The following is a 26,751-nucleotide window of genomic DNA, read 5'->3' on the forward strand; positions in this document are numbered from 1 at the left end:
TAAACGTAAATATATACAACAGGACCCTTAAAACTAGATAATACACATCACAAATAAGTTATGATCATGAGACACACTCTCACTTCCTAATTTCCTATTCTGAGTTACTCCAACTAAAGCATGCATGCTTCTTTCTCTTTATAGTACACTTATACTTTTTCCTCCTAACAAATCATCCGCGGAAATAAGTCCGTCGCAGAATGATTGGATACCCGTCACAGGAGCTATTTAAACCTTCTTTTTCTTTTTGTTTCTAATTCCCAAGCCAGGCCACTGGACTTTTGGATTCTAGACTTTGCATTTGCTTTGAGAAATCCAGACTGTAAGCCCTACTGCATACTTAGTTTGTCACCTGAGGGATAACTATTTCGTTGGTTGCCACCAATCACTCCGAGAATTATTCCAAATCCGAGCCTACTTATACTTACTTGTGCCACTGAATGGCGATGAACAGTCCCAAATTTAAGAACCCCCGTTCAAGCCCGACTATTCAACTTAGCATGCATCGGGCTTTGAAAAAGATGTGCTGAATACGACTTGGTAAAGCAACACCAAAACCTGATTGGCTAATTGCTGTAACCAGGAGGCGTTTCAGAGATTCAACCTGTGCCTTATTTCAAGGCACAAACTGCGGATCCTCCCTGAGCTGAGACCCTATCACCGGAGAGCCTCACCTTGGCCTATGAACTCTTTTGTGTGTCAAATTTCGGCTTTTGGGGCTCACATACTTGGCATTATCTTTGATGATGTATGGGTATGAGTTAACGTCTCGCAGGATTGCGGGGTGGGACGTGCTTTCTTGCTGGAAACGGAATATTCAACGGAGTCCGGGTCCATGGACGAGACTGAGTCTGCCAATCAGGGCCATATCCGAGATAACTACTCCCTGCTTACCTTAAACGGACACAGAAAACTGTGCTCCGTAGGGCTAAGGGGTGGGAAGGAATTGAGATGACTGAAGCATTGGGGGCCGCCCACGTGGTTTTGGCCCGCGTATACTCGGAGGTCAGGAACCTGGTTTTCAGTGCGTGAAAGTGGACGCATCGGGTTACTTGTCGACAGCCTCCGGTGAGGCTGTGGACGGGAGGATTAGTTCAATTGGAAATATCTTATGCAGTTGTTTTCTTTTTGCGAGGGGAGGGGTGACTGTATGTGGTATGTGTTGGACGTCCGAAAGCGCCGCCGGCCCCTCCCACTCAGCCTGGAGTTGGGGTCGGAAATTGTGACAGGTGCCCTCCATGCATGGGCGTCAAGCCCACCCCCTGCTTTTGCGCGGGTGATGATTGTTACATTCCGTCCCTATTGGTCTTTCTCGCCCGCGCGGTGCAAATCGGTGGTTTGATCCAGCTCAGCCCTTCTCATAGTTATTTAGTTCATGGATGCTCGCCTGCAGGCAGCGCTGTATCAAGTCCAGCGGGCGTGGTTCAAATTTGATGCTTCCCCCTGCAAATGAGGCAACCGGGCAAGTTCCGTTTGTCTCCCGGAAGATAGAGTAAGCTCGATAACCATGCTTATTGAGGCGACAGACCCGAGTTGGGGACTTAGCCTCGGACTGCAGAGCTTATTGGGCCTGTGGATCGATCGATTCCCTATGCTTAGTGTGTTGAAGGATGCGCCGGCGGCCCAAAAAGACGGCCGTGGCGACTAGTCCACTGTCCGGTGTCCGTTTAGAAACGGAGGAAGTTGGTGCCCCTCGAAGGATGCCTCGGTCTATTGTCACCCTTATCCAGTTCTGAGTGAGATGTTTCATTGGTGAGGATAGATTACTTTTTGACCAAAGAAATCGATGAGAGATTGAGACGAAGCTGATCGGAGAAGTCCGTAGCCACGACGTCCTTCTCCCTCGTCCATTTCCTCCCCGGCGCGCGACGCTAATTCGAGCTGACATAATCCTCATGACCACACACCAGTGCTGAGGCGTGTGGGTTGCCTTTTAATATACCAATGTATGCACGTCGCAATTTAGCCGTGGGGTCCAGTCATCTGCATCGGACATGGACGCCCAGGCTGTGTGCCATGAGGCAGGTTCAGCCCGAGCATGTTGGGATCCAGCGGTTAGGACTGGCTTACCCTCATGCCTAGGCCTCTACTCAGTACTCTACCATTGAACCACGCCAGGATAGCTAGTCCAGATGTGGCAAAAGGATGTGCATATAGTAGGCCACGGTATAGACCGGGAGCTGTCAAGAATCCACCTCACCAGTTCGCAATTACTTGACCGGGCAAGAAAAGCCGCCTAGCCTTGCGCCAGGAGCCTTGCATGGAGAGATAATCAACACTAGGTGCTGACAGCCCGACACAGGTTTTGGGTAAGGCCAATGTAACCGTCCGGGCTTACTGTTATCATGATTGAGATGCCAGCGGGGTGTTAATCTAATCGAGTGAGCACGGTGCAGATTTCTCAAGGTCTGGCCCACGAGCGGCAGGTGGGATCCATCCGGAGATACTAGGATTAGTCGAGGCTGGCAGCGTCGGGGAGGACATCATTCAGCAGCTGCAGGGGCGGCACTTTCGTCAAGCATTGGGCTAGATAGATAGAAGGAGGGTGAACTGTGATTTGAACTTCTCAAAGAAGGTTAGTTGGCGCCAGGGTGAAGAAAGATCGCTTCATGGCCCATGCTCCAGGCGAACGAGATGGCAGCGTCCAAGGCCCCAAGTCTGGCCGTGATGGATGGGGTCACCACCGGATCTATACCGGGACAGGCAGGTGCTAAAGGGGCCCCCGTGTCAGGTAAATGAAAGCACATGGCCCAATACTGCACGAGCAAATCCCCCCGGTCAGGCCCAAGCATCCCTGTCAACTAGCAGAATTGAGATGCATGGATGGTGGTGATGGCCAGAATTAGTCTCGTGGCCGAGGCGGTGATACAAGGACTCTTTTGGCTTCGTGTTACCTAAACGAGGCCCGGTGATTAGTTGGGCGTCCGGCTCCACCCGATGGGGAAGCCAGACCCCTGTCCTGTCACATCGGCCCAGCATTGCACACGCTGCAGGAAGCGGGTCGAATATGGCTGAAGGCAAGTGGTAGTACTCCATACTAGTAGTTAATGAATATTCAACCTATCTATCTAGCCAGTCTCGAAGAGCACTAGACAGGTTGAAGGTAGGTACTTTGTACTCTGTACCTAATTAGGGGATTGAGTAGTGGTAGTACTCGGTAAGTAAGTAGTAGTGGGAATTGTGAGATTTTGGGGGGGTGGTACTGTCAGTATAGGCTAATCAGATCAAGAATCTGGGCGGCGCTGTGTGTCATCTTTCATTAGCCGTTGAGATAGTCAATCAGTTAATCCCCGATCAGAAAACATTTTCTTGTAAAGAGAGTTCAATCGAGGACATAGTCTTTTTTTGCCGAGTGCTTGTGGTGGATGTGGATATATTGGGCTTGTCATTGTAACCACGGGACAACTGGTCAGAAGGAAATGGACGAGAGCAAAGCCAGTCAGGATCGAGGAATGAGAGACACAAACAGAAAAAGAAGATCAATAATAATTATAATATCACCAAACTACTAACCACGACCATAACAACCATCACCAATCCAACCAAAATTGAAGCGGGTCGTTGCATGGGCCAGGATTCATCCAGTCCCCATCCGGTCCAGATCCGACTCCGACTCCGCCTCCGACTCCGGCTGTACTAACTTTGGGGCGCTCGCGTGCGCCCTCCACCCTCCCTCCCTTGACGGTTGGCTCGATGTTGAAGCCGTCCGTTTTAGTGTGCCTTCTAGTCGTCCTGCAAAAGCGGAGCTGCTGGGCGGCATGGATTGTCATTGGTCTGCCTTCTGACTGGCACGCTGCCAAAGGTGCCTGTCTAGTGGACAATATCTAGAGTCCGTCGTTGCTGGTGTCACCTGGGCTTGAACCCTGGTCTTTGTTGGGTTACAGAAAACAATCGGTCGAGTGTCGAGGGTGGGGAGGAGGAAGAAAGTTCATGCCGTCATCGTTGAGGTTTTGACATATTCAGACAGGTGGCCTTGATATTGGTTGATACACCCCAGCTTGGCGCTCAAACATCACAGACTAGCTCCATTTGTTCCAGGTCACGCTAGCGGTAAAACGTTGTTGGCTGATCTGCAATGGGCCAGCCTGGGGAGGTTGTAAACGTGGGAGTAAGGGGAAATAAAAAAAAGGCTATGGTCATCATCGTACGTAGTATTGTTATCATCACAGCTGCTTGTGTCTTGTCATGAATGGCCCCGGACCCATTCCTGGTGCCATCATTTAGTTAGCCCATTACGGCCTGGTTCCATTGCATCCTCCGAACGAAATGAGTGGGAGCTTCCGGTGATAAGATCGACCGTTGTGTTTTTGGGGCTTGAAAATCGCCCTGCCAACCAGATTCATTGCCCACTAGTGCCTTCCCCTCCATCATCTTAGCGAGCAGAGGCGACAATGTTAAGTCTCGGCTAATTGACTGGGTACTATTGAGTGTGGTGATTCTTGGAACGGAGATCCCGTCGAGTACAGTAGATCATGGAGATAAAACATCCCGAAAGGGCCCAAAAATACATAACAGCGCGTACTGTCGAAGTACCAAACACAAAACAAAGAAACAAAGACAGAAGCAGCAAGGGTTTCGAGTGACACCAATTCAAGGTCTGCGGTGAAGCTTCAGGCACTCAAAATAGACGCCACATTCTTTCATGTTCCATGTGTGGAAGGCAGTTTGACATGCTGCAGAAAGGTGTGGGTGACAAGGAAGGGATGGATCTGGCTGGTGGAATTGGAAAAGTACCTCAACTCCGGGGTGACTGACTCGTCCAGCCAGCTCACTGGCCATGGCGATTACTTAAAAGGGGATCATATCAGACAACGCATGGAGGGCGATCGACATACAGCGCTTGGCAGGCAAGGGCAGAAAGAGAGAGACAAAAGGCCAGGCAGATCATACATAAGAGACCACTGTACATGCGACTTACGTAGTGCTTTAGTGCTGCTGCTATTCGCGGATGCTGCACATTGTCCACATGTACCTTGATGCGCATGTCGGCTGGTCACATTCCACCGGAGCGGGGGGACTACATGCTGCGTGCAGGCCTTCCCCTCCAAAAGAACAAAACCAAGTATTGAGTGTCTGATAATTGGTGCCTCCCTGCATCTAAAGAGAATTGGTGTATGGGTGTGGTCGCTCTTTGGCTACAGGCGGCCAAAACCCATGCTGCAGTGGCTGTTATCATGCTGTCTGACTTCACCACCCATAACTTGACTTCCCCCTTCTGGTAGTTTCCAGGATGAGGTCCTCCGAGGCGCACTGGGGACACCCCATGGACGCTTGGCGTCGTGTGGCTGAACCAGTCTCAACCGTCGCATGTCCAGAACCCCCCTCTCTAGCGGCGATCATTCCACCATGGTTGCCATGTGTCGGGCGCTGGAAAGCCAAACGAGTTGCGCGTTAGGCCTTATTGGGCATTAGACTTAGACTTTGCGCTGACACTGAGCGCGAACAGAAATATGATATGACTCTGAACTGTGACGACATATCCATATCTTGTTGTATCTTATTGTATATTGAATTTGCTGCTGCCCTTGCTTCGATTACCTTTTGTATCCATCCATCAATACCATAAGTAGTTTTGGTAAAAATCAAACCATGTGGTTGGGTGTCGGGCAGGTACGGAGTATTGTTAGCCATTACCGACAACCACACTCCCCCAGCTACTAATACCATGTTCCAAACAGCAGCTGCAGCCACTCAGGTTTGTGCACCAAGTATCTGTTGCCTACGGAGCTTGGATGACCGTCCCAATGCTTTCTCCCATGGTGACATAGCACTCCGCGGAGCTCTGTTGAAAGGGAGTCTACAACAGACCCATGCACCTGGCTACTCGAGCTCAGGACCTCCTCACCTGTGGGTAGGCAGTGGATAAAACGAGCATATATTCTGTCGCATTTGCCGCCCTCTCCCTAATCCCAGGCTGGATCAATGTCTGCAAGGAGGACGATGCAAGCAAAAGGCTAAGTGTCAACTGCTCTGGCGCGAACGGAATGGTCCCGTAGGTAGACGGAGCCTTCACTCGAGGCCCAATACGGTACGCTTACGCCGCTTACGGCAGTTCGCCGGTCGTGGGACCCCTGAGGCCGATCGTCCAGTGCAGCCACGTGAAGGCAGTTCGCATCGAGATCGTTGCCGACCGAGGATGGTCTCTGCTTCGCTAAAAGATCAGGCGGGCGATGTGGATGCACCACCTGTCTTTCGTGATATGGCCCATCCAGTACGCCATTGCCATCTGTCCCCCATCAAGCTTGAATCCTTATTGTCGGATGCAAACGGATATGCGGTCTTTAAACATTGCAGGCTCGAAAAGTCCTACAGGATGCTAAACACCCGGTGGGCAGATTCATATGATGTTGGAGAGGATAGTAAAGGCGAGTCAGGTGAAAACCATGAAAACTGACGGGGCTTATCCAATTCCAAAGACACAGACCCGGCTGCTGAATCCAGTTTAGACTGAGTATTTGGAGTAACCGGCCGTTTGAGCCTGAATAATAAACGTACATTTTTATTCAGATTATCCTTCCTGAAGAATTTTCATCTCTCTTTTCGAGATGCGAGCCATGACAAGGCCATGCGACCGTCGGTGATGACGGGCGTTGATTGCAATGATGCAGAGACTCTGGTTCGTGATGTAATCGCCAGCTGCAAACTCATTGCTCCGAAAGACCCCCTGGTACTGTGTTATTATCCCTGGCATGATAGCGGCCCCTTCCCCCCCCCCCCCCCCCCCCCCCCCCCCCCCCCCCCCCCCCCCCCCCCCGCGGATTGCCTGGGACAGGCGTTCAACAACGTGTTCTCCCGTCATGGTTCGAGTAAGTAACTAAGGCCGGGAATTCTTCAGCCCACGGGACATTTTGCAGGCGTGGAGGGTGCATTTGCCATGCCAGCGGCCCCGACGCTGATTCGTCCACCCACGCTGGGATCGACTCCCCATTCATTCTGGGCCCCACTTCCCGGCTGGTCTGAGCTACGATTACCCCCAACCTGGCTTAGCTTAGCGCCCAAAGGGGTAGATAGAGAGCAGTTTGGAGCAGTTTGTCCCTGTTGGGCCATCTCGTCTCAGTAGATACTATGAGGAGTAGTCTAGTTACCAACAGGCAGACACAAAGTTTTCCCGCTGGATGGGAAAGTTATGGATCCCTCTTGCCTAGGCGCTCCTGCTTGACTCGACCAGTGGGGCGGCCGATGACAAGTCTTGTTTCTTCGTCATGAAGGTATCCAAGTAATGAAAGAAAAAGGGCTTGCACCTTAGAGAAAGGCTTCCAGGCTCCCAAGGTCATCAACTGAATCCAGTTTCTTTCCGACGCCTGATGAATATATTTCGAAGAAGGAGACTTTACTCCCAAGATATCTCACGGGACTGGTGAGAAAATAAATTGGGGGCGTCTGAGAGGTGTGAGGCAACCTCGGTCCCGATCTGCGTCAACATTGCCCCAGTTAGGTTCAACGATGATTACCCAACCCGGACAAGACTGATTCGAGCTTTTCTTCGCGGATACGATCCAGGATCCAAAGTCGAACGACGGATCTCTGCTCGTTTCCGGGAGATGTCCAAGTCCGATCATGGATGACCGACATAGGTACGCACCACAAAGTCCCCATTGGCGTGATTTGCCAGACAATATCGTATACGTATTATGAGCCAGGGCTCGATGGAAGCGACCGGTTGATAAGCTGCAATATCGATACCCGGGCATGGGTGGAAGGGTGGACACCAGGCGCCATTAGGACCAATAATTCCCTGCGATGGCCGGGGAACTGTCAAACGTGGCTCTGATCCGGCCGACAAAAGGGAAAGAGAAGCAGATTCCTTCTTCTCGACTTCAGCAGAGCTATCCGATGCGCTAAATCGCTAGTGGAGGACTAAGCAACTTCAAGTTTGGTACCTGACATTTACACTGCTCGCTAGCCGACTGAGAATATGACTGGGCTGGACCTTCGTTGTCAGAGTTTTGGAAGACACGAAAAAAAAAGCCATGTTGGAAAGTCTGATATAATAATCGACCATTCTTCGGCCGCCTCCTAAAAATGTGGCAGAACTGTAACCCACGGAATGAGGAGCAGCTGGACCCTCAGAAATGGCCACCTCGTGGCGGTGGACTTGATCGCTCTAGGATGTCGTATTAACTATTTTTATTTTAGTTGAATTTAGTTGGTGGCTGTAAGAGTATGACTAATTTGTTCCCCTTCCTTTCTTGTCAATTTATTTTATTCCAATTTACTTGAAATAATATTTTCTGTTTTTACTTTTTTATTTCCCTTTTTTATTTTTTTTATTTTTTATTCAAATGCTTGGCTGCTTTCCGGGCGGGCTCCCCTTCTATGACCTATGTTATACGGCTTTCCTCTCTTTTTGTCCCCGAACTTGCGGTGCGCCTCTGAGGCTATCTGTCATATGGAAAATTGAATAGTCTGTACTATGTTTGAGCCACGGAGAAAATGGTCGTCTTTAGTGGCTGATCCTGTTGGGATGGCTTCAATTCCTGTCCAATTGCTGGCAGCCACTGCTGACCACGTACGGTTCAAGTAGTACGCAGCGCCAAGCGACCTTTTTTCGCTCCATGTCTCTTCTTACTTTCATACAGGACTGTACTTGTCATGTTTCTGATACCCATCGAGGAATTTTGCTCTCGTATAGAAGTAGTTGTCTCATGTGGCTGAGGGGGAAGAGCGAAACAGACCAGACTGAAAGTTATCGTCATTTACTTAAGTACAGCCAGCCATGGATCGTATGCTACAATGATGTACACTGAAAGTGAAATTAGTGTAGATAGGCATTCAGCATAAGAAAATCGAAGTAATTCTGGAGAGGGGAATTCTCGGATGCAAGTGTTAATCAACATTGATAGCTTGATTGCCCTTTTCTCCTACTCATACTACCAGCGAAACTGAAAGAAGGACGGAAGGGATGAAAGTCGGCGGCGGCACCACTTTGTTCTTAACCTTCTTATTTTATGTTATTTTATTTTATTTTATTCCTTTACATTTTTCTTTTCGGGAAGGGGGAAAAAATAAATAAATTCAATTTTCGTTTCCCCTTTCTGGATTGTCCTTCAGTCGCCGAGTCTCACCTCGATATTTGCTTTACATGAGAATTATCAATATTTTTTATTTTCTCTTCCAGCCCTTATTTTAATTCTATTTTGGCGTTAGGTAAACCGCATCTGTCACTCGATCTCGTCATTTTCTATTTGCTTGTTATGCTGCATCGGTACCTTTGCCTTGCGCTTCAGGGCCGCTTCGTACTATTACTTACAGACTGCTTGTTCTTTTACTCAGTTCTGACCCTTTTACCCCAAGGCGAGGAGGGAACATCTTCAACCAAGAGGTAGTGCTTATTCTTCTAATTTTTCCCTCTTCCCCTCTTTTTGAAAGCCTTGAATTCCCCTGGTCCATCCCATTATCGGCCTTTTTCACCGTCAAAATCCGAACTGATCTCAACATCTGACTTGATCCCATTTTCGTTCTATCTCTCTTTCTTATCCTTTCTTAAAAGAAAGACATATTCTCTTTTATTTTAAATTCTCTTTCGGGTCTCTTCGTCCAGACCCGCCCAAACTTTCTCCAAACTAGTCCGAATAGCTCCCGCAACTAAGAGGAGAGTTCCCATCTCCCCTAGCATTTTCCCGCCCGATCCATCGAACTTCCAAAACGACGAGACACCAGTGCCACAGTCTGGTTCCTGTGAACTAACTAGACGAGAAGAGACGGCCTCGACGGGCCACTTCTACTACTATTATTATTACTGCTTTCACCTATCTGGTGTTAGTTGAGGGGGGGAAAGCAGAAAGAGCTTGCATTTTACTGATTTTCTGACGGGCTGGCTTACTTTTTACTGCTACTACTTACTACTTTTTTTCCCTTTACTACTACTACTGTTACCCGCCCTCTTCCATTCTTCAAACCACGGCCCCCCCCCCCCCCCCCCCCCCCCCCCCTCCTCCTCTCCCCTTCTGCTCCGATTTTCTTACTTCTCAGCCCGCCCGTCCCACGACTTGCCTTCCTCAGTCAAGTGCCCTTCTAGTCCTTCTTCTCTCACTCTCTTGCTCCTCTCATTTTTTGCCGGGCCATCATTTGCCCCCCTCTACCACCCGCCCCTCCCTCCTTCCCCCCTCTTACATACTACTGCTGCTACTACGACTACTACTACTCTCTTTCCCTCGTCCCTCCCTCCATCCCCGCAAGCCTTCGTTCTAGCCGGTCACGTTAAGGTTCTGCTGGCCATCGGTCGGGAACCTTGCCCTAAGACTCCTTCCTGCCCAATTGTTCGTCGTTTTAATCTCGTGCCACGTTCCGCTGCGCCGCCCGAGCGTTTTGCACCTTCGCCATCTGGTAAGCTCCATCCAGTCCTGCACCGCAAACCCATGCCCCGGAACCATTGGCCCTGCCGTACATAATTTCCGTCAGCCCCCCATGTGGCCGAAGCTGACACGATTTGTCCCTTTACTTAACATTTAGTGTTCCCTTTTCTCCTCCTTCCCTTCTTAATTTTTTTTTATCAGGGAGAAGGAAAGGAAAAAAAAAAAGTCGATTTGCATCATACACCTTCTCTCCTTCGCCGATCCCAGTTAATCTTCACTTAACTTATCCCTCCCGTCCGCCTGTCTTTCCTATCCTTCTCATCCTCCGTCTTCCGCTCGCTTTCACCACGACGGCTCCTTCCGCCCTCCTCTCCTCTCCGGCAGTTTTTCCATTTTCCCTCTTCCGGGCATACTTTTGCGACCTGCACGTCACTGCGCACTTCACGATTTTCGCATAGCGTTTTTCGCCCTCGCTTCTGACTCAGTGTCTATCGATTCGTCGATACCGTGTGAAGACGGTTCGTTGACGCATACCACCCTGCTAGTTATACTCACCGGTATAAACTGTCAGGTGGAGACAGACGTCTTCAACCCTGCTGGGATCTGTCACTCTGCACCAGAATTGGAGGTCTTTCAGGATCAGTTGGAATAGCGAATCGCCGTCGAGAACCCATCAACGCGCCAGTCAGTCACCTCGATTTTCGGATAGTCATACTTGCGCGCGCCACACGAGATCGCCATTGGACACGTACAGTTGGTTAAATCTATATTGCATTAACCGAATTGCCAGTCAACGTTTGAACGTTCACTGTCTTATTACGTGTTGTGCCGATCCCTGAACATGAGATAGCGGAGCGACCCTGGCTTTTACACCATCCGGTCCTGAAACACATCAGAATACTCCTCGCCAATCCGTCTCTTCTAACACCTTCCCTTCCCTGATATCCATTTCCTTAGTATCTTTCTGGATTGCAGGTATACCAGTCAACAGATTGTCATGGAGACCACTCTTGCTCATCGACCTTGGGAGCCCGCTACCACGGGACCGCAAACCCCCCCAGTGTCGTCTACCCAAACCCTCCCATCTATTTCGACTTTGACAGCAAGTATGGCCGGCGGCATGCCTACCCAGGCCGAAAAGTCACCGGGGAATGCCTCCCTAAATACGATAGAGCGAGATTCGGGGAATTGGTCCATGCCTCAGAGTACCAGTAAGGCTTCGTCTTATTCATTCCCACCTGCGGAGGCTGATTGTCCCCTAGGGTCGTCTACCTACTCAACCACGACAAACGCGACAGGCAACTATCCCTCTCTCTCCTTCCTCACGTCCCAACCTTCTCCCAATCGCGCATCCTACGTCTCGGATCGGTCCCCGTACCCCAACGACCACTCTAATACCAACACGCCTTCCTCTGCGGGAGCGCAGCCTTCGCCCAATTTCGGGTCAACCCAGCCGAACACAACCCTGCCTTCGATCAACCAGAATTACGATGCTCCTTCTCAACGAGGCAGTATGGTGGAACCCCCCGAGTCTCGACGGAGCAGTGTGGATAGCAGGATGAACCAAGGAATCAGCTCGCTTGCCATTAACCCCGCATCTCCTTATCATAGCACGAATGCTTCGCAAACCTCGATTGTTTCGGGTCTCCAACGAGAGCGCGGTATTTCTATGGACGTGAATATGAACAATTCCTATCGCGGCCCTCGATACTCTGGAGGCCAACCACTCTCTCCACTTGGCCCGCGGGCTAGCGAACATCGCGGATTTGCAGCTGGCCGCACGGCACCTGCCATCTCGTCGAATCCTCGCTCTGAAATCTACAATGCAGAGGCACCTACCGCTGGTCTTGCGTACGCTTTCCCGGATCCTGACATTGCGCGATCCAATTCTGTCTCTTCTACCACCGAAAAGTCAACCAATCAATTCTCCCGCAAAGGAAGTACTGCTGAGTCGCTTGCCAGTAGCGTCTTCTCTGATGCACGGTTGCCTCGTGGACAGCATGGTATGTCTTTTGAATCCCTTAAGATATACGAACTACGATTCCTGACCTTTTTCTAGAACTTCCTCAAAATGTGCACCATCATTCTTTACAACACAAGCAAGTCCGTGGTCTTATTGGAGAAGCAGACGCACATAGTGGTAGTACGCCTTACAGCAGAACTCCCGAGCTGAGGGTAACGCACAAGTTGGCGGAGCGAAAGCGCCGCAGTGAGATGAAGGATTGCTTCGAAGCTTTGCGTGTCCGCCTCCCACAAAGTCAGAACAATAAATCGAGTAAATGGGAGACACTCACAAGAGGTATTTCATAACTATCGCAGGCACAGCCCTGGTGTTGACGTTGTTCTTTTACTAACGTGCTTGTAGCTATCGAATATATCTCACATCTAGAAAAGATGGTTACTACCACTCGCAGAGAAAATGACGTGCTGAGGAGCGAACTTGACGAGATGCGGGCACAACTCAGTCAGCAGCAAGCCAACGGCCAATCTCGGCAGCCGTCGATCTTTGAGCATCATCCCGTAACGGTGCCGCAGCCGAATGGGCAGGTACATGGCGCTATGTTTTCCGGTTATGCTCCTGGATCCGCGATGCCGCAAGAGCAACCGCGAACGCTTCCTCCGCTCATGAACGGGACTGTTGCTCCAATGCAAGGCGTGCAGTACACCGACGAACGACGGTAGCTAATCGATGGCCACCGAGATTCTTACCCATGACACAGCCCATGACGAATGCATTGGTGACGGTTGCTTTACTTGACACGGCCCACATTTCCTCGCGTTCTAGACGCGGTATCCGACTTCTCTTTCTCTGGCTTGTAGATTTGTTTTGGGTGGCTATCGTCCTTTCGAGCGACAATCTGCTTGACTATTTCATCATCCTATCCACCATTTTGGTTGGCACAACAGCGATTCTTGGCTAGCCTATGGCGGGTAACAAAAACCTCTCATCCTGTTTCTCTATATTTCTCACCTCTCCAGCATATTACCCCCTTGGTCATGTCCCGTTACATTACATCTCGGGGTCATGGTGGCTTCCACCTCCCCAAACTCATTCAACCCCTACCCATTTTCACCCCTCTCCCCAAGAATCGGAAGATCGGGGCGTGGAATCTGTTTATTTGACCTCCATCATGTATTGTCGGTGTTGTTAAAGGTACCGTGTATGCACGGAAGAAGGGCAAAAAAGGAAACTCGAACATTAGTTGCTTGGAAAAGGAGTGTATGTGTGGCATTGTTTTGATATCCCCATGGTTTGTTTATTATGTGTATTTTGCTCTACAGATACCTGGAAATCAAACGTCGAAGCATCGGTTGATACCGGTCGACATCGATGTCGATCGAGAACCTGTTCCACCTCAGCTGCCGTCTCAGTAGTGTTCCGGATTGAGTCGACTAAGCAGAGAATCTCATGAAATCGTAGCTTCAAACGGCCGTGGGTGATTGATATTGTTAGTAGGAGGTCAGAGCTACGTTGGGGCATCCCGTGGACTGCGTTGATGCAGGCTATTTTTGTCCCTGGCGTCTTGGCTGCTGATTGGCGCCCGGCGAAGTTCTGCAACCTCACCGGCGTCGTGGATATGCTTCTGTTAGCGCCGCGTGCCCCCCATCGGCGGCTACAGAGCTCCCACGGCTTCTTCAGGAGCCAATCCACCCCTGGAGCTACCTGCCAAACATCATCTTGCAGAGTCGATCCAAGCAATCCTGGCCAATGGAGTCCACCCGTCCTGCTCGACTGTATGAGGCCGGAGGATTTGGCACTCTGCACAAATAGTAGCCAGGACCATGCGGGTCCGCAAGTGTCCAGGTCAAGGATGGCTGTTGCATGATATGCATGAGCTCTCCCACTCATTTCTAGCACCCTGTGGGTGCTTGGGCTTCTTCCTGGCACCAGCTGGTCGTGTTATGACTTTTCCATCACTCTCCTCTTTCCTCTGCTGCCTTCCTTGTCCATGTGCTACTTCTACCACCTCAGCAGTTGGTGTTCGAATTGTTCACCTGAATTTACAGTTCTGGCCTTTTCGATTTCCTTTGTGTCCCTTGTATTCTCCTCAAAGTGGACTGTGTGAATAACAGCTGGCGGTGTCGTGTTTGTTCTGTTGAGGCTGCTTTGTGTTCTGAAGGTCATTGTTCCCTCTGGTTCACGATTGTCTCACCTTGATGCTTTGGTCATAACAATAGCAACCCAAGCGTCCTTTGTTTCCCACTTTCAAAATCAAAGGCCATCAGTTTATCAACGAAAGGCTTCACAATATCGCAGCTGGTTTGCTTGATCTATACCGAAACGACCTTCATCTGCTGCGCCAGTCCGTATACGGTACTTGGCCTACTCCAACCCCCTGAATGGTGTGTTACTGAAACCAGCCGACTAATGAATTGGTTTAGTATAAGGCAGATTTTTGGCCTCGCAGGCCATACGGCCCCCGAGATGCAGAATTCGACGGCAGGTCTACGAATTCCTGCAGCTCCGACTTTCCCTCTGTCATCTCCGATCACAGAGGAGATTCCGAGCCCGGTGCCGTCATCTCCAGAGGACCATGACATGGAAAGGAATCGACCTTTTGCTTTTCTGAATAAGACAACACGCAGAAATAACCCTTTCATACGCGAAGGAAGTTATGATAAGCACACTCAGTCACAGGAAGCAGTAGATGAGACGGGGGTATCTTATCAGGCAAATCCGAACCAAGAGGACTTAAGCAATCTTGGGCTCTACACAGGGAAGAGCTCAGGACGGCCTGTTGGGTTGAGCTTGGTTACGGACTTCTCTCACTCTACATCAAAGGCACCTGAAGATGGATCAGTGCCGACTCTCGTGGATTTAAATGACTTGAAGGCTCTCTCTGAGGTGCGGGAACAGGAAAGGAATACACATACTCTTAAAGGGATATTGAAGAAAGTCCCCGGTCAGGACTACGACCAAAAGTCTGTGAAACCGTCCGTATTCGACAACAAACGACTATCTTACTTCAACATCAGGCGGAAAAAGAAGGGAAATGACGACCTGTCGCCATCCGATCGACCGATTATGATTGGACTAAGCATGCCATCTGATGAATCCTTAAGTACTCAAGGAAGAGGGCTAACAGTAAATACTGGCCATGCCCAACGAGCGGCACTGACTCCCTCGATAATTGTGACTCCGGCCAAGGAAGACACATTTTGGACAGGCCTTGACACGACTCATCCTCGTCCTAGGATAGCGTCTAGCATCTACTCTCAACCAACGCCGTATCCCGATGAAAATGACAGCGACCTTGACATTCCACCTGTGCCTGCTATTCCTAATTATGCCTTCTTGGCGCATAATGAGAACCCGAGCACGAATATGAACACTGAGTCTACACAAAGCCAATTTGTATCCGCAGCAGGGAGACAACGCTCCCTCTCGACTGGCACTCTGTTTGAAGAAGATGACGTGCGACGGGAGAGCCGCTCTCGGTCATATTCCAGCGGGACTGTCAAAAAGATTCCGGATAGGTTAAGCATCAACACTGAAACCAACAGGCATCAGTCACAGGGTTGGTGGACTTACTTGCTCTCACCTTTGCTGAGTCGTTACAGCACAGCCATGGGTCCCACCACCCCAACTGAGGCTGCCAGACCACCAGTTCCCAGTATCGCAACGGAGTCAAGGGAATCGAGTGACGAGTGGTGGGAAAAGGAAGTATCCAGCTTCTCGCCCGATACGCCAGAAGCCATCATACCTCATCATAAGGAATTGCCACCTGACTGGACAGATGCTAGTTTGGACCCCTCTGACGAGAAAAGACTGAGTATTCAAGACCAACGTGTCGAACGAGAGCGAAATGCCACATCCTTTATGTTCCCGGGAAGGCCAATCCAGGGCTCTGCGGCTGAATACTACCAAGCCTGCGCACACGAATTGTTCAGCGGACGGCCGTACTTTGAATGCGTCAACCATGTCTGCTCTATAACACCCAAGGACAAGATTCCCGGCTATACCGAGGGTACAGTTGTGGGTTCCTCAGATAACAGGAGTCTTCTGATTGACGTTGGGGACATGCCACAAAACGAAGTTCCTGGCTTGAGAGCTGTTCCCACTACTTCGGAGCCACGCACTGTGTATGAACCGAGTGTAATGGATAAGGGAGTAGAGGCCACCCTTGACAATCTTCAGGACGATGATCCGGTTGGAAAAGCTAGCTCGAGGGGGGTACCTCCGTCTGAGCATCCAACGATCCAACCTCCCCCCACCCTGCGTCCTCTGAGCGAGTATCCTCCGACCGAGCACCCTCCAAGTGAGCACCCTCCAAGTGAGCACCCTCCTAGCGAACATCCTCCTAGCGAACATCCTCCCAGCGAGCATCCCCCGAGTGAACATCCTCCGGCTGGTCAACCTCCAGTTGACAACAATCCAAATCAGCCTATTCCTGATGAAGGGTCACGGGAATTGCCTCAGGAAGCCTTTCCAACATCACATGCCGGAGGAGAAACTGGAGAATTAGCACCGCCTCCAAACAGTCAAAGCGAGAGGAAGACGTCTTGGCCTATCTTTCAGCCAATTATCCAGCCAGTCATTCAACCAGCGCCGCAGCCAGTACCTCAGCCAGCCATTCAACCAATAATAGTGCAAGCTCCTCAACCGGTTGCTCAACCTGCCCCTCCAACTCAGACCTTCCATGTCCATCCTGCTACTGTCCCATCGCCGATTCTCATAGCACCCCATGGGCACCAGCATCCAGCATTTCCTCAAGAACAGCAGACTGAACCACAGCCTGAACCACAGCCCCCTAACCCTACGTCTCCTGGCCTCCAACAAGCCACCGTGAGGGGTGGCTCAATTCCGCTATCTGACATGCATACTACCCCGGCTCCTGCATATACATCCAACCACAATAGCTCCTCGACCCCAGCGCCTACATATACTTCCCCCTACACTGGCTCTATGCCTCGCATGGAGCCTCATCCACTCCCACAAGAGGGAATGACACATACCACCACAGAGAGAGAGATAATCGAGATACGACGGAAAACGTTAGAGACAGAAGACAAGAAGAAGAAGAAAAAGAAGTTTGGCTTGTTGTTCTGCTGTTGCTGTTGCGGTGGTGACCGGTCTCATAAAAACGGCTGTTTCGGTAGGAAAGACAAGGACAAGAAGGTCAAACGTCGGTGGTACCTAGCTATCCTCACGTCCTTCCTCATAATAATAGCGATTATCCTCCTTCTAGTCATGACCTTGACAGGAAAAGGCGACTCAACTCCAGTGGAGTCTCAGTGGCTCAACCTCACCGGCTATCCACCGATGCCCACTGGTATCGCAACAATTGCCGGACCAAAGCCTCAGGTACAGCAGTCAGGATGCATAACTCCATCCACCCTTTGGAGCTGTGCTCTACCACCAGAGGAACAATCCGCCAACAAGCCCTACGCGGCCAATGAGCCCAACTTCCGCGTGGAAATACGATTCCGCAATGGCACCTACCCTAACAGCACCACAATTGCCTCACGATCCAGCAAAACCCTCTCCTCACGGAGCTCCGATAACCCCTACAGTCCATCTCCATCCCCACCAAGCATGAAAGACCAGACCTTCCTCGGCAACACAACAGACAACAACACCGTCCCCTACGCTGGCGAGGAAACCCCCTTCTACATGACCTTCCTCTCAACCAGCACCCTAACATCCACATCCACCTTTCGCCTGGCGCGAAGATCCTCCGACAGCTCCTTCCCTAACCTCGCAACAATTATCCCCTCCCCAGACGAAGATTCCGACGGAACCGCCGCCGCCGCAGATCTATACCCAATGCCCTCCTCCCAACCAGTCCGTCTCTACAACCGCGGCCTCAACACAGAACACTATGGCTTCTACACCTACTTCGACCGCTCCATCTTCCTCTCCTCCCGAGCCCCCCTCGACGGCAACACAACCGACACAAACCCCAACGACCGAAACGGCGGATCCAACGAATCTGACGCCCGCGTCCGCTGCACCTGGTCCCAGACCCGCTTCCTCGTCCAAATCTGGACGCGCTCCAACGACACACTCCTGGAGAATGCAACGGCCACGTCCACAGCGTCAGCAACTGCATCAACAGCAACAGCAACAGCCACAACAACGCCTTCCTCCGCGAATGACTGGACCCGGCCCGGATCCTTTCCTTACCCTGTCACCATAACTCTAGACCGCCATGGAGGAGACGCTAAAGAGAAAATGGTCTACTGTTATGGCATGGAGAGCGGCGAGCAGATCAACTCAACGGAAGTCAAGTTGCAGCTCGAGGATCGATCATACGGTGGGACGCTGGTAAATCCGGCCCCGGGGATTTTCGACTTATATGGTAATTCGTCGACGGACGCTACGGGGGATTATGGGGGCGTTGATGGGGGAAGTGGAGGGTGTTCCTGTAAGTGGGCGAATTGGGTATCAAGTTCATGAGGAGTTGATGGTAGGATCAAAAGGATATGACTTCCCAAGTTGGAACGAAAAGAGGAATGACATGTCAGCTTTAGTTGTCTTGGTTGATGATTGCATATATGCATGGTTGCATCTGTATGGGGAGTAATGACTCGAAGATGATAAAACTACGGTGCAGATGCAGTATAATATACCACTACAATAGACGCAAATGTCTTTTCTTTCCCGATTATTGAGGATAAATGAATTTACCGAGTCTAATACACAATCCATACACCTGAGTACTCCAGAACCCAGAAAGGAAACAAAAGTTTAGACCGGAAACAAGATAAAACGCCGTATATACCTCTAGAAATTCGATTCCAACGAAGCGACAATCTGGTTTTTGACCAGAGTACAATATCGGAATCAACGAGAGCATATATTATTTGTATTGTGAAGGACACCTGAAACAAACAAGCAAATAAAAATGTCTCATAAGTGAGCGAAGCGATCCACTTCTCGTCAATAATATTAGTTTTTAAAAGAGTTTCTGGGTGTAATAAACCTGCCCACTTCGTTGTATTGTATTTTTTGTATCGGTTTCGGAGCGGTGGTCTTGCCATCAAGCAGTCTAGTGATGCATGATATCGAAGGTAAAATCAGAAGAGAGACAGTAGCGTCATTTAAGCCAGGACAAGCAGGCCCATGGCGATGCTGCCGACGAGAGCAAGGCCGGGAAGAACCATCTTGGCACCAGAGCTGGACGAGATGAATCCCGTGGAGGTAGGTGCAGGAACAGTAGCACCGCCGTTGCCGCCGCCCTCGCCGCCGCCTCCAGAGGTGCTGGTAGCAAAGGACCCTGAAGAGGTGGTCGAGTTGGAGAACCGCTGCGATGTGGTGCTGGCGTTGCTACTGGCGGCCGGGGGGATGCTGGCAGCAGGTGCACTGGTCACGGCGGGGTTCGATTCGACCGGTGCTGGTGGGACGCTAGGGTTGACAGCAGCCGGGGCACTCGTTTGAGCGGCCGGTGTCTCCGCTGCGGAGGTCTTGATGAGCGGGACGCTCGGTTGAGCAGCGGTGCCAATCCCCTGGGTAGCCGGGGCGCTGGATCCAATAGCGGCGGGCACAGTGTTGGTGACCACTGGAGCGCTGGATCCAGTGGCAGCGGGCTGAGTCTCGGCAGCACTGGTCTTGATGACTGGGACACTTGTCTCGGAGGAACCAGAAGCTGTAGGGCTGGACTCCGGGGCACTGGATGCGGCAATGGGAGGCGGGTGCTGGACGCTGGATTCAGTAGGTTGAGATTCAGCACTGCTGGGCTGCGCGGTGACGACGGCGGTGGTTTCGACGGTACTTTGGGCGACCACTGTGGTCACTTGGCCGTCGTCACTAGCAGACTGGCTTGCGTGGGCAGCGCCGACTGCGAAGGCCAGAGCGGTCACAACGTGGGTTGAGTAACGCATTGTGAATGGAGGAGTTTGGGAGAACGGAAGAAAGAGATCTATCGCGGTACAAGTAGCAAAACTTAGCGTCAAGAAGGATTGAAAGGTAGAGAATGAAGCATGGCAACGCAGACGGATCGAGCTGGATCTCGAGGTTCTTTATAGCTTTTGCTTGAGGTACCATTCCGGTACTACCATCATTGCTTGACAGTCGGTTTAAACTCCGGGACAAGTGCTTCTTCATGGTGCCATCCACGAATCGCAAGAGGATTAGGGATCCGGATGCCGTAGTGTGGAAACGAACGTGGGTGGCTAGGCACTGCTTCCGGACTAGATCGAACAGATTGAATCTCAAAATAGCACAGCTGCTACCCAAAGCATTGACAGCCGCCCGGATCTAGATAAACTACTCCTGCTGGTAGCAGATCCAATTGGGGCTCTTCCCAACGTCATGTGACTTGGGGCTGCCACCCCAGGGGTTCCCAAAAGGGAAGTCGAGTGGCCGCAATCAGCCAGCCAGAGGAATGTTGATCCATTCTTCGATGATCTCTAGCCCTGCGAAGAGAATAGTATCGTCGAACGCATTTAGGAAGTGCAATGAGGAAGCAGCAACGTCTCAACAGACGAAAGCATCCCCAGGATGCTGTGAGCTACCTGCTACGTCAACCTCACCACGTTGCAATCTCGACTGTGGCATGTTTCGCAAGTAATGTGCCATCGGATGTTTCACACCTAAATGTCGATCGATTAGCAGTTTAGCAGTTCAATCTAGCGAATTCTGATTGTCTCTCGACTAGTGACTCAATCGTCTTTTGTTAGTCACTGAAAGCCTAAGTGGTCAATCATCGGGGACATTGTTGCGACCGCAACTTTCAGTGCTACCGATGCTGGACTGGGCGATGTACAGGCACTGCAAGTCTTTGAACAAGGACAGTTCGTTTAAGGCTCCTGCCTGTGCAAGCCAACCTCCCCTTATTGGTCCGTGCTTTCTGATTGCTCGATAGCACGTTTGTAGTTCTGTTCTTCCGCTGATCACCAAATGCAAGCTGTCATGATGAAGACATAATAGCTTTACTTGTCAAATTAGCCAGTTATCTTCAAGCTATGGTATGCCAACGCCTTGGAGGAGAACTTCTTTGTGAAGCTTCAAGCATAATAGAGGCCACTGGTCTCCCCCAGGACCCCTTTGACAGAGCGGCGGAGAGTTGACGACGCGTGGAAATTGCTGATGTCAGATGGTAGGAGACGGTCAAGCTTTTACATAGACCAGACTCCAACAGGGACAAAATGTCATGTTAGCTCGAGAACTAGTCCTGCTAGTAGTTATACAGAGTTGAACATATCCATGGTGTGGGGGAGGACAGACATGAGCTGGACCGGTGGTTCCCATTCGGCACCGGCCCGGAGATCCGCCGATCGCCTCCCCCTCGAGGTCAATAATCCATGAAGCCGCCATCCTTTATCATCCCCAAGTTCCTCACTATCTTCCCTACCAACACTCCATACGTGTCGCCATACCGGCTCCAAGGTCGGTCGGTTTCTCCTCCGTGCCTCTGCACTCCGGCCTGATGCCACCGCCCGTCACTCATGCCTCTCCGACGCAACATTCCCACCTCCTCCCTTCTGTCTCCCGGCGACTATGACGAAGATGCCGAGTCGCACCGCTCCCCGTCAGAGCAGGACTCTGACTCGGAGGATGACGAATTTCTTCGGAGATCACGCACCACTTTAGAACTTGCCGAACACGATCGCACAGTACTGGATGAGGAAGAAGAAACGGAGAAGCTGCTTACCCGCACCGGTCCAACTCATGGCCTTCGCCGCATCTTCAGCCCCAGCAGCAGTAGCGTACGAATTGGGAAGCAGGAGCGCAGGCGACAACGCCAACAGGCCAGAAGAGAGGCCCGCAAGGAGCGCCGTAGGCAGGCACGTGGATCCGGAGAGATAATGTTTGAGATGGAAGAGGGTCACCGGGATGATGAGCACTCTCTCCTGAGCGCATCCTCGTCCGACTTCGACACACGGGTCAAAGAATATGCCTTTATGCAGGTATGAATGTCACATGGTAACCTCTTATGGGTTTATTGGTTTTGCGGGAGCTCCGGTACTGACCTCTTGGTAACCAGCCACGGCGTGTTTCATGGCGCAGACTCGCGCTCGTATTTTCCGCTATCTTTGTCCTTCTCCTTATCTTCTTACTAGGCGCATATAAAGCATCTACGAAATATCGTGCCCCCCATACCTCGAGGCAACTTCTATCTAATGGCACTGCTTTGTTCGCACCTACGACGATCTTGATCTCTCTGGATGGTTTCCGAGCGGACTTTCTCACTCGTGGCTTGACACCAACCCTCCGCTCATTCATTGCAAATGGCGTCTCGCCGCAGTACATGTTACCCAGTCTTCCAAGCGTGACCTTCCCGAATCATTTTACACTCGTTACGGGACTGTATCCTGAGAGCCACGGAATTGTTGGAAATACTTTCTGGGACCCAGAGTTGCAGGAAGAGTTCTATTATACCCACCCGTCGGTCAGCATGCAACCAAAATGGTGGAACGCAGAACCTCTGTGGATGACGGCCGAGAATCAGGGCGTGAGGACCGCTGTCCATATGTGGCCGGGCTCCGAGGCACATATTGGAGGCGTAGATCCAACCTACCTCGACCAATACAATGGGTCCGAAATGCTTTCCTTGAAAGTGGAACGCATCTTGGGACTATTGGATATGCCTGGAGTAGAAGCCGAGTCAGACATTGCGCCACAGAGACCTCAGTTTATCGCTGCCTATGTCCCGAATGTTGATGCAGATGGACATAACTATGGCCCTAACAGCACTGAAACTCGCAACACAATCGCCAGGGTCGACGATATGCTTGGCAGCCTATTTTCCGGTATCGAAGCACGCAATCTAACGGATGTCGTGAACATTGTGATTGTCTCCGACCATGGCATGGCGACAACCGCGACCGAGCGATTGGTTCAGTTGGAGGATCTGATCGATATTGATCTAGTCCAGCGCATCGACGGGTGGCCGTTACGCGGGCTGCGTCCCAAACGACCAGAGGATCTCCAAGTTCTCCAAGCTCAGTTGGAGAGCGTGGCCGCCAACTATTCGCATGCGGTCGAGATCTACACGCGTGAGGGCATGCCTGAACGGTATCACTTCCAAAACAATGATCGCATCGCCCCTCTCTGGGTAATTCCAAAGACAGGATGGGCGGTCGTCGAGCGTGTCGACTTTGACGTCCAGAAGGCCTTGGAGAATGGGGAGATATATCATCCCAGAGGCATTCATGGTTACGACCACGAGCACCCCTTGATGCGGGCAATTTTCATCGCCAGGGGACCCGCATTCCCCCATGAACCAAACAGTCGCTTGGAAGCATTTCGTGAGTCATCCATGACCCTTTTTTCGTATGGGGTTGGATTTAAGCTAACCAATGTAGAAAACGTCAATGTGTACAACATTATTTGCGACTCACTCGGGATCACCGCGCACCCGAACAATGGGACCATGCGCCTCCCTCTCAAGACGATAGGCCTTCACTCTGACGAAGACACACCCACGCTGGCCAGTGTTCCAGACCCCCCAGTTTCTAGCACGACCGCCACTATGACGCCAACGATGTTGCCATCGGCAGAGACTTCCTCTTTTGCGTCCCCGACGGAAACGGCGCCTGAAGCTCAGCCAGAGCCTGACCCGGAAAGCGAGGATGAGAAGGGCCCAACCTGGTGGGGGACCCTTTGGGACAAACTCCAGGAAGCCAAGGAGTGGGCAACCGATATATTCGACACTGTGAAAGACAATTTCACCAGATCGTGATCATAGACATAGAACGAGTAGCTGTGTCATTTTTTTCTTTGCTTGTTGGCTTTCTGGTGCTCTTACTGTTGGTTCTTCTGCGAGGCGCGGCTTTTTTTGGTTTAAAGGAAGGGGGCCCATAACCCATTAATACGTCATAATCAAGATACCCACATTTGGATTTTACAGACTACGATTGAATACAAGAAAGACATCATTGGCTCGCAGGGGGGGTGTTTGTCCGAGAGGAAGATGGGGATGCGGCTGAAAAGGAAGAAACCCACGATCGCCGGGTGAGTTGCCGGGATTGGCGCCCGCCTGCTTATGGCGATGACTCAAGTGGCTCCCCGTCAGCTGCGCATTCCACTGCGCCAGTCACTTCCTTCGTTGGGCGCGGTTCGTCAGTTACACATTGGCCTACACGATGGGTCAGAGACTCGCTCTAGATCCTGTGCCTACCGCTCGGCGCAGATGGATGCCTACCAACCCCACGATGCCACGGCTTTTCAGCCTTCCCTGCCTGGCGCATCATGGCTGGGATAGAACTATAAAGGAAGAGCTCATTCTTGACAATGAAAAGCCTTTTCATCCAGGCCAATTAATTGCACTTTTCCTTCAACGTTTATTTCCAGTTTTCTGTTATAGAGCTGCCGGTTAGTTGCATATTATTGTTGTTTGCCGCTAAAGATTCGTTTATACACGGTTAATCCCACGCCCACGGCATTGTTCGCATATGCTGGATTTCTCTATATAACGTATCCCTACGACTACAAAACTCTCACCATGGCTTCAAGCGCCTTTCTCAGCAACACCATCAACAACACTCCAGTCATGAACGCAACATCTTCCTCACAGTATATGAATCCTTCCGACAGTGCGATGTTGGATATGTTCATTCCGGGCTACTCCTTCATCTCCCGGTTTTTAATATCATATTTACACATCGACCTCTCCCAATACATTCCCATGATTTTGACAGCCGTGGCTTTTGTCGCTTCACTGCGATATGTGTTCTCCCGCTCCCACGAGCTGTTAAGTGACTATTGTGTGTCAACAGCTGAGATCCGCCTCGAGGATGAAGTGTACAACTATCTGATGTTCTGGATGGCGCAACACCCCTCGACGAAACGGTCCACTCAATTCGTAGCCAGCACCAAGATCTCTAGCGGCGCACGATACTACGACTCCGACGACGAGGGTGATCTAGATGACGAAGATGAATACGATGAGAATGGCAACGTCGTCTCCGACTTCGACGACTACTGGGCCAAAACCGTCGCACGAGACAAGTTCAAGCGCCTGCGCTTCACTCCAGCCGAAGGAAGCCATTATTTCTGGTTCCGCGGTCGTCTTCTTACCTTCACTCGTGCCAAAGAGGAAAACAACAACACTATCTCCTACATGCGATACGTGCCTGAGAGACTTTTCATCTCATGTTTCGGTCGTGATCCCACTATCCTGAAGGAACTGCTCGCCGAAGCTCAAAGGGCATGGGTAGCAAGAGACGGAAACAGCACAGTAATCTACCGCGGCCAAAAAAATGGCGGATACACGGACTGGGTGCGCTGCATGGCACGCCACCCCAGACCTCTCTCCACCGTCGTACTAGACCCGGCCCAGAAGCAGTCTTTCATCAAAGACATCAAGGAATACCTCCACCCCCGCACGAGGAGATGGTACTCCAACCGAGGGATCCCCTACCGACGGGGTTATCTCCTCCACGGTCCTCCCGGTACAGGAAAGACCAGTCTCTGCTTTGCAGCATCAGGGCTCCTCGGTCTGCCTCTATACCTACTGAACCTCAGCTCCAAAAGTCTGGACGAAGACGACTTGATGTCTCTATTCCAAGACCTCCCTCGACGCTGCATCGTCCTCCTTGAAGATATTGACTGCGCCGGAATGACCTCCAAGCGCGCGGCCAACAGCACTCAAGACGACAAAAACAAGAGCGACCCCAACAACGCCAATACCAACCCAGCTGCTGCTCCCAACACTGCCACCAACACTCCCGCCGGTTCCACCACAGATAAGAAGCCCTCTGAGGAGACCACTGATAACAAAGGCATCACCCTCTCCGGTCTGCTCAACGTAATCGACGGCGTCGCAGCAAGTGAAGGCCGCATTCTCATCATGACTACCAACCATCCGGAGAAACTCGATGCTGCGCTCCTCCGTCCCGGCCGCGTAGACATGACCATCACTTTCGGATACGCTCATTCCCAAGACATCCGGGAGCTGTTCTCGTCGATTTACTCCACGCTTGAGGGTGACTTGCGCTCTGTGTCTCCTAACAGGAGGAAGGATGCCATCACCAGCCACGACGGCAGAGCCAATGGTGTCAAGAAAACGACCATCGGTGATGGAATGGAAGAACGGCCCCCTGTTTCGGATAAGATTGTCAGGTTGGCGAAGGATTTCGCAGCTGGTATCCCAGCTGGGGAATTCACTGCTGCGGAGGTGCAGGGCTATCTGTTGAATTATAAGGATGATCCGGAGGGTGCGATTACAGGGATTGGGGGGTGGTTGGAGCGGACAGAGAAGGTGAGGAAGGAGAGGAAGGAGAAGGCTGAGAATGGGAAGAAATAGATCTTCTGTTCTGCTCATTTCTGTGGGTTATGATGATGATTATAGATAGTAGAGATACCCCACCCTACTCTTAAAGAAACTTACTAACTAATATGAATGATATGCATGACCTCATTACCATGTAGAAGATATACAGATTCATACAAAATCCAGGACAATAAATAACCCTTCCAAGCCACCAATATCAATCCGAAAACGAACGTGGTATCTAACAAATATCAAACACAACACCCATCCGGAACCCAAAACTCCCAACACCACCC

The 26,751-nt window shown here is 51.1% G+C and overlaps 13 protein-coding genes across 13 annotated transcripts; 5 read left to right on the plus strand and 8 right to left on the minus strand.

Moving 5' to 3' along the window:
* Positions 1–2,363: 2,363 nt before the first annotated feature.
* On the minus strand, positions 2,364–3,185 carry BDQ94DRAFT_136705 (uncharacterized protein). Its single transcript, XM_026764923.1, has one exon. It carries the CDS (start codon positions 3,034–3,036, stop codon positions 2,779–2,781), a length of 258 nt encoding a protein of 85 aa, XP_026630617.1. The 5' UTR covers positions 3,037–3,185; the 3' UTR covers positions 2,364–2,778.
* Positions 3,186–4,050: 865 nt separating this feature from the next.
* Positions 4,051–4,980, minus strand: BDQ94DRAFT_136706 (uncharacterized protein). The gene has a single exon (XM_026764924.1). The coding sequence runs from the start codon at positions 4,777–4,779 to the stop codon at positions 4,591–4,593; it is 189 nt and encodes a 62-aa protein (XP_026630618.1). The 5' UTR covers positions 4,780–4,980; the 3' UTR covers positions 4,051–4,590.
* A 1,803-nt stretch (positions 4,981–6,783) lies between these two features.
* On the minus strand, positions 6,784–7,196 carry BDQ94DRAFT_91337 (uncharacterized protein). The gene has a single exon (XM_026776833.1). The coding sequence runs from the start codon at positions 7,045–7,047 to the stop codon at positions 6,832–6,834; it is 216 nt and encodes a 71-aa protein (XP_026630619.1). The 5' UTR covers positions 7,048–7,196; the 3' UTR covers positions 6,784–6,831.
* Positions 7,197–8,312: 1,116 nt separating this feature from the next.
* On the minus strand, positions 8,313–8,893 carry BDQ94DRAFT_136712 (uncharacterized protein). The gene is made up of 2 exons (XM_026764925.1): positions 8,580–8,893; positions 8,313–8,523 (listed from the first exon to the last, which is right to left on the minus strand). Exons 1-2 carry the CDS (start codon positions 8,694–8,696, stop codon positions 8,386–8,388), a joined length of 255 nt encoding a protein of 84 aa, XP_026630620.1. The 5' UTR covers positions 8,697–8,893; the 3' UTR covers positions 8,313–8,385.
* Positions 8,894–9,111: 218 nt separating this feature from the next.
* Positions 9,112–9,703, minus strand: BDQ94DRAFT_136713 (uncharacterized protein). The gene has a single exon (XM_026764926.1). It carries the CDS (start codon positions 9,451–9,453, stop codon positions 9,247–9,249), a length of 207 nt encoding a protein of 68 aa, XP_026630621.1. The 5' UTR covers positions 9,454–9,703; the 3' UTR covers positions 9,112–9,246.
* A 1,319-nt stretch (positions 9,704–11,022) lies between these two features.
* On the plus strand, positions 11,023–13,624 carry BDQ94DRAFT_136714 (putative HLH transcription factor (Hpa3)). Its single transcript, XM_026764927.1, has 4 exons — positions 11,023–11,506; positions 11,558–12,298; positions 12,355–12,594; positions 12,661–13,624. The coding sequence occupies exons 1-4, from the start codon at positions 11,293–11,295 to the stop codon at positions 12,975–12,977; spliced, it is 1,512 nt and encodes a 503-aa protein (XP_026630622.1). The 5' UTR covers positions 11,023–11,292; the 3' UTR covers positions 12,978–13,624.
* A 593-nt stretch (positions 13,625–14,217) lies between these two features.
* BDQ94DRAFT_136716 (uncharacterized protein) lies at positions 14,218–14,517 on the minus strand. Its single transcript, XM_026764928.1, has one exon. It carries the CDS (start codon positions 14,419–14,421, stop codon positions 14,257–14,259), a length of 165 nt encoding a protein of 54 aa, XP_026630623.1. The 5' UTR covers positions 14,422–14,517; the 3' UTR covers positions 14,218–14,256.
* Positions 14,518–14,721: 204 nt separating this feature from the next.
* Positions 14,722–18,877, plus strand: BDQ94DRAFT_182878 (uncharacterized protein; the record flags this gene model as incomplete). Its single annotated transcript, XM_026774259.1, has 1 exon — positions 14,722–18,877. The coding sequence occupies one exon, from the start codon at positions 14,722–14,724 to the stop codon at positions 18,694–18,696; it is 3,975 nt and encodes a 1,324-aa protein (XP_026630624.1). The 3' UTR covers positions 18,697–18,877.
* Positions 18,664–19,445, minus strand: BDQ94DRAFT_136717 (uncharacterized protein). The gene has a single exon (XM_026764929.1). The coding sequence runs from the start codon at positions 19,278–19,280 to the stop codon at positions 18,933–18,935; it is 348 nt and encodes a 115-aa protein (XP_026630625.1). The 5' UTR covers positions 19,281–19,445; the 3' UTR covers positions 18,664–18,932.
* On the minus strand, positions 19,341–20,120 carry BDQ94DRAFT_166774 (uncharacterized protein; the record flags this gene model as incomplete). The annotated part of the gene is made up of 1 exon (XM_026770628.1): positions 19,341–20,120. The coding sequence occupies one exon, from the start codon at positions 20,118–20,120 to the stop codon at positions 19,341–19,343; it is 780 nt and encodes a 259-aa protein (XP_026630626.1).
* Positions 20,121–20,643: 523 nt separating this feature from the next.
* On the plus strand, positions 20,644–21,048 carry BDQ94DRAFT_136719 (uncharacterized protein). The gene has a single exon (XM_026764930.1). It carries the CDS (start codon positions 20,697–20,699, stop codon positions 20,856–20,858), a length of 162 nt encoding a protein of 53 aa, XP_026630627.1. The 5' UTR covers positions 20,644–20,696; the 3' UTR covers positions 20,859–21,048.
* A 542-nt stretch (positions 21,049–21,590) lies between these two features.
* Positions 21,591–24,245, plus strand: BDQ94DRAFT_136720 (alkaline phosphatase family protein). The gene is made up of 3 exons (XM_026764931.1): positions 21,591–22,148; positions 22,226–23,489; positions 23,547–24,245. Exons 1-3 carry the CDS (start codon positions 21,687–21,689, stop codon positions 23,921–23,923), a joined length of 2,103 nt encoding a protein of 700 aa, XP_026630628.1. The 5' UTR covers positions 21,591–21,686; the 3' UTR covers positions 23,924–24,245.
* Positions 24,246–24,666: 421 nt separating this feature from the next.
* BDQ94DRAFT_182882 (BCS1 and AAA domain-containing protein) lies at positions 24,667–26,596 on the plus strand. Its single transcript, XM_026774260.1, has one exon. The coding sequence runs from the start codon at positions 24,686–24,688 to the stop codon at positions 26,486–26,488; it is 1,803 nt and encodes a 600-aa protein (XP_026630629.1). The 5' UTR covers positions 24,667–24,685; the 3' UTR covers positions 26,489–26,596.
* Positions 26,597–26,751: the final 155 nt, after the last annotated feature.

The sequence above is a fragment of the Aspergillus welwitschiae genome (genome assembly GCF_003344945.1).
Source record: "Aspergillus welwitschiae strain CBS 139.54b unplaced genomic scaffold BDQ94scaffold_4, whole genome shotgun sequence".
NCBI classification, from domain to species: Eukaryota; Fungi; Ascomycota; class Eurotiomycetes; order Eurotiales; family Aspergillaceae; genus Aspergillus; species Aspergillus welwitschiae.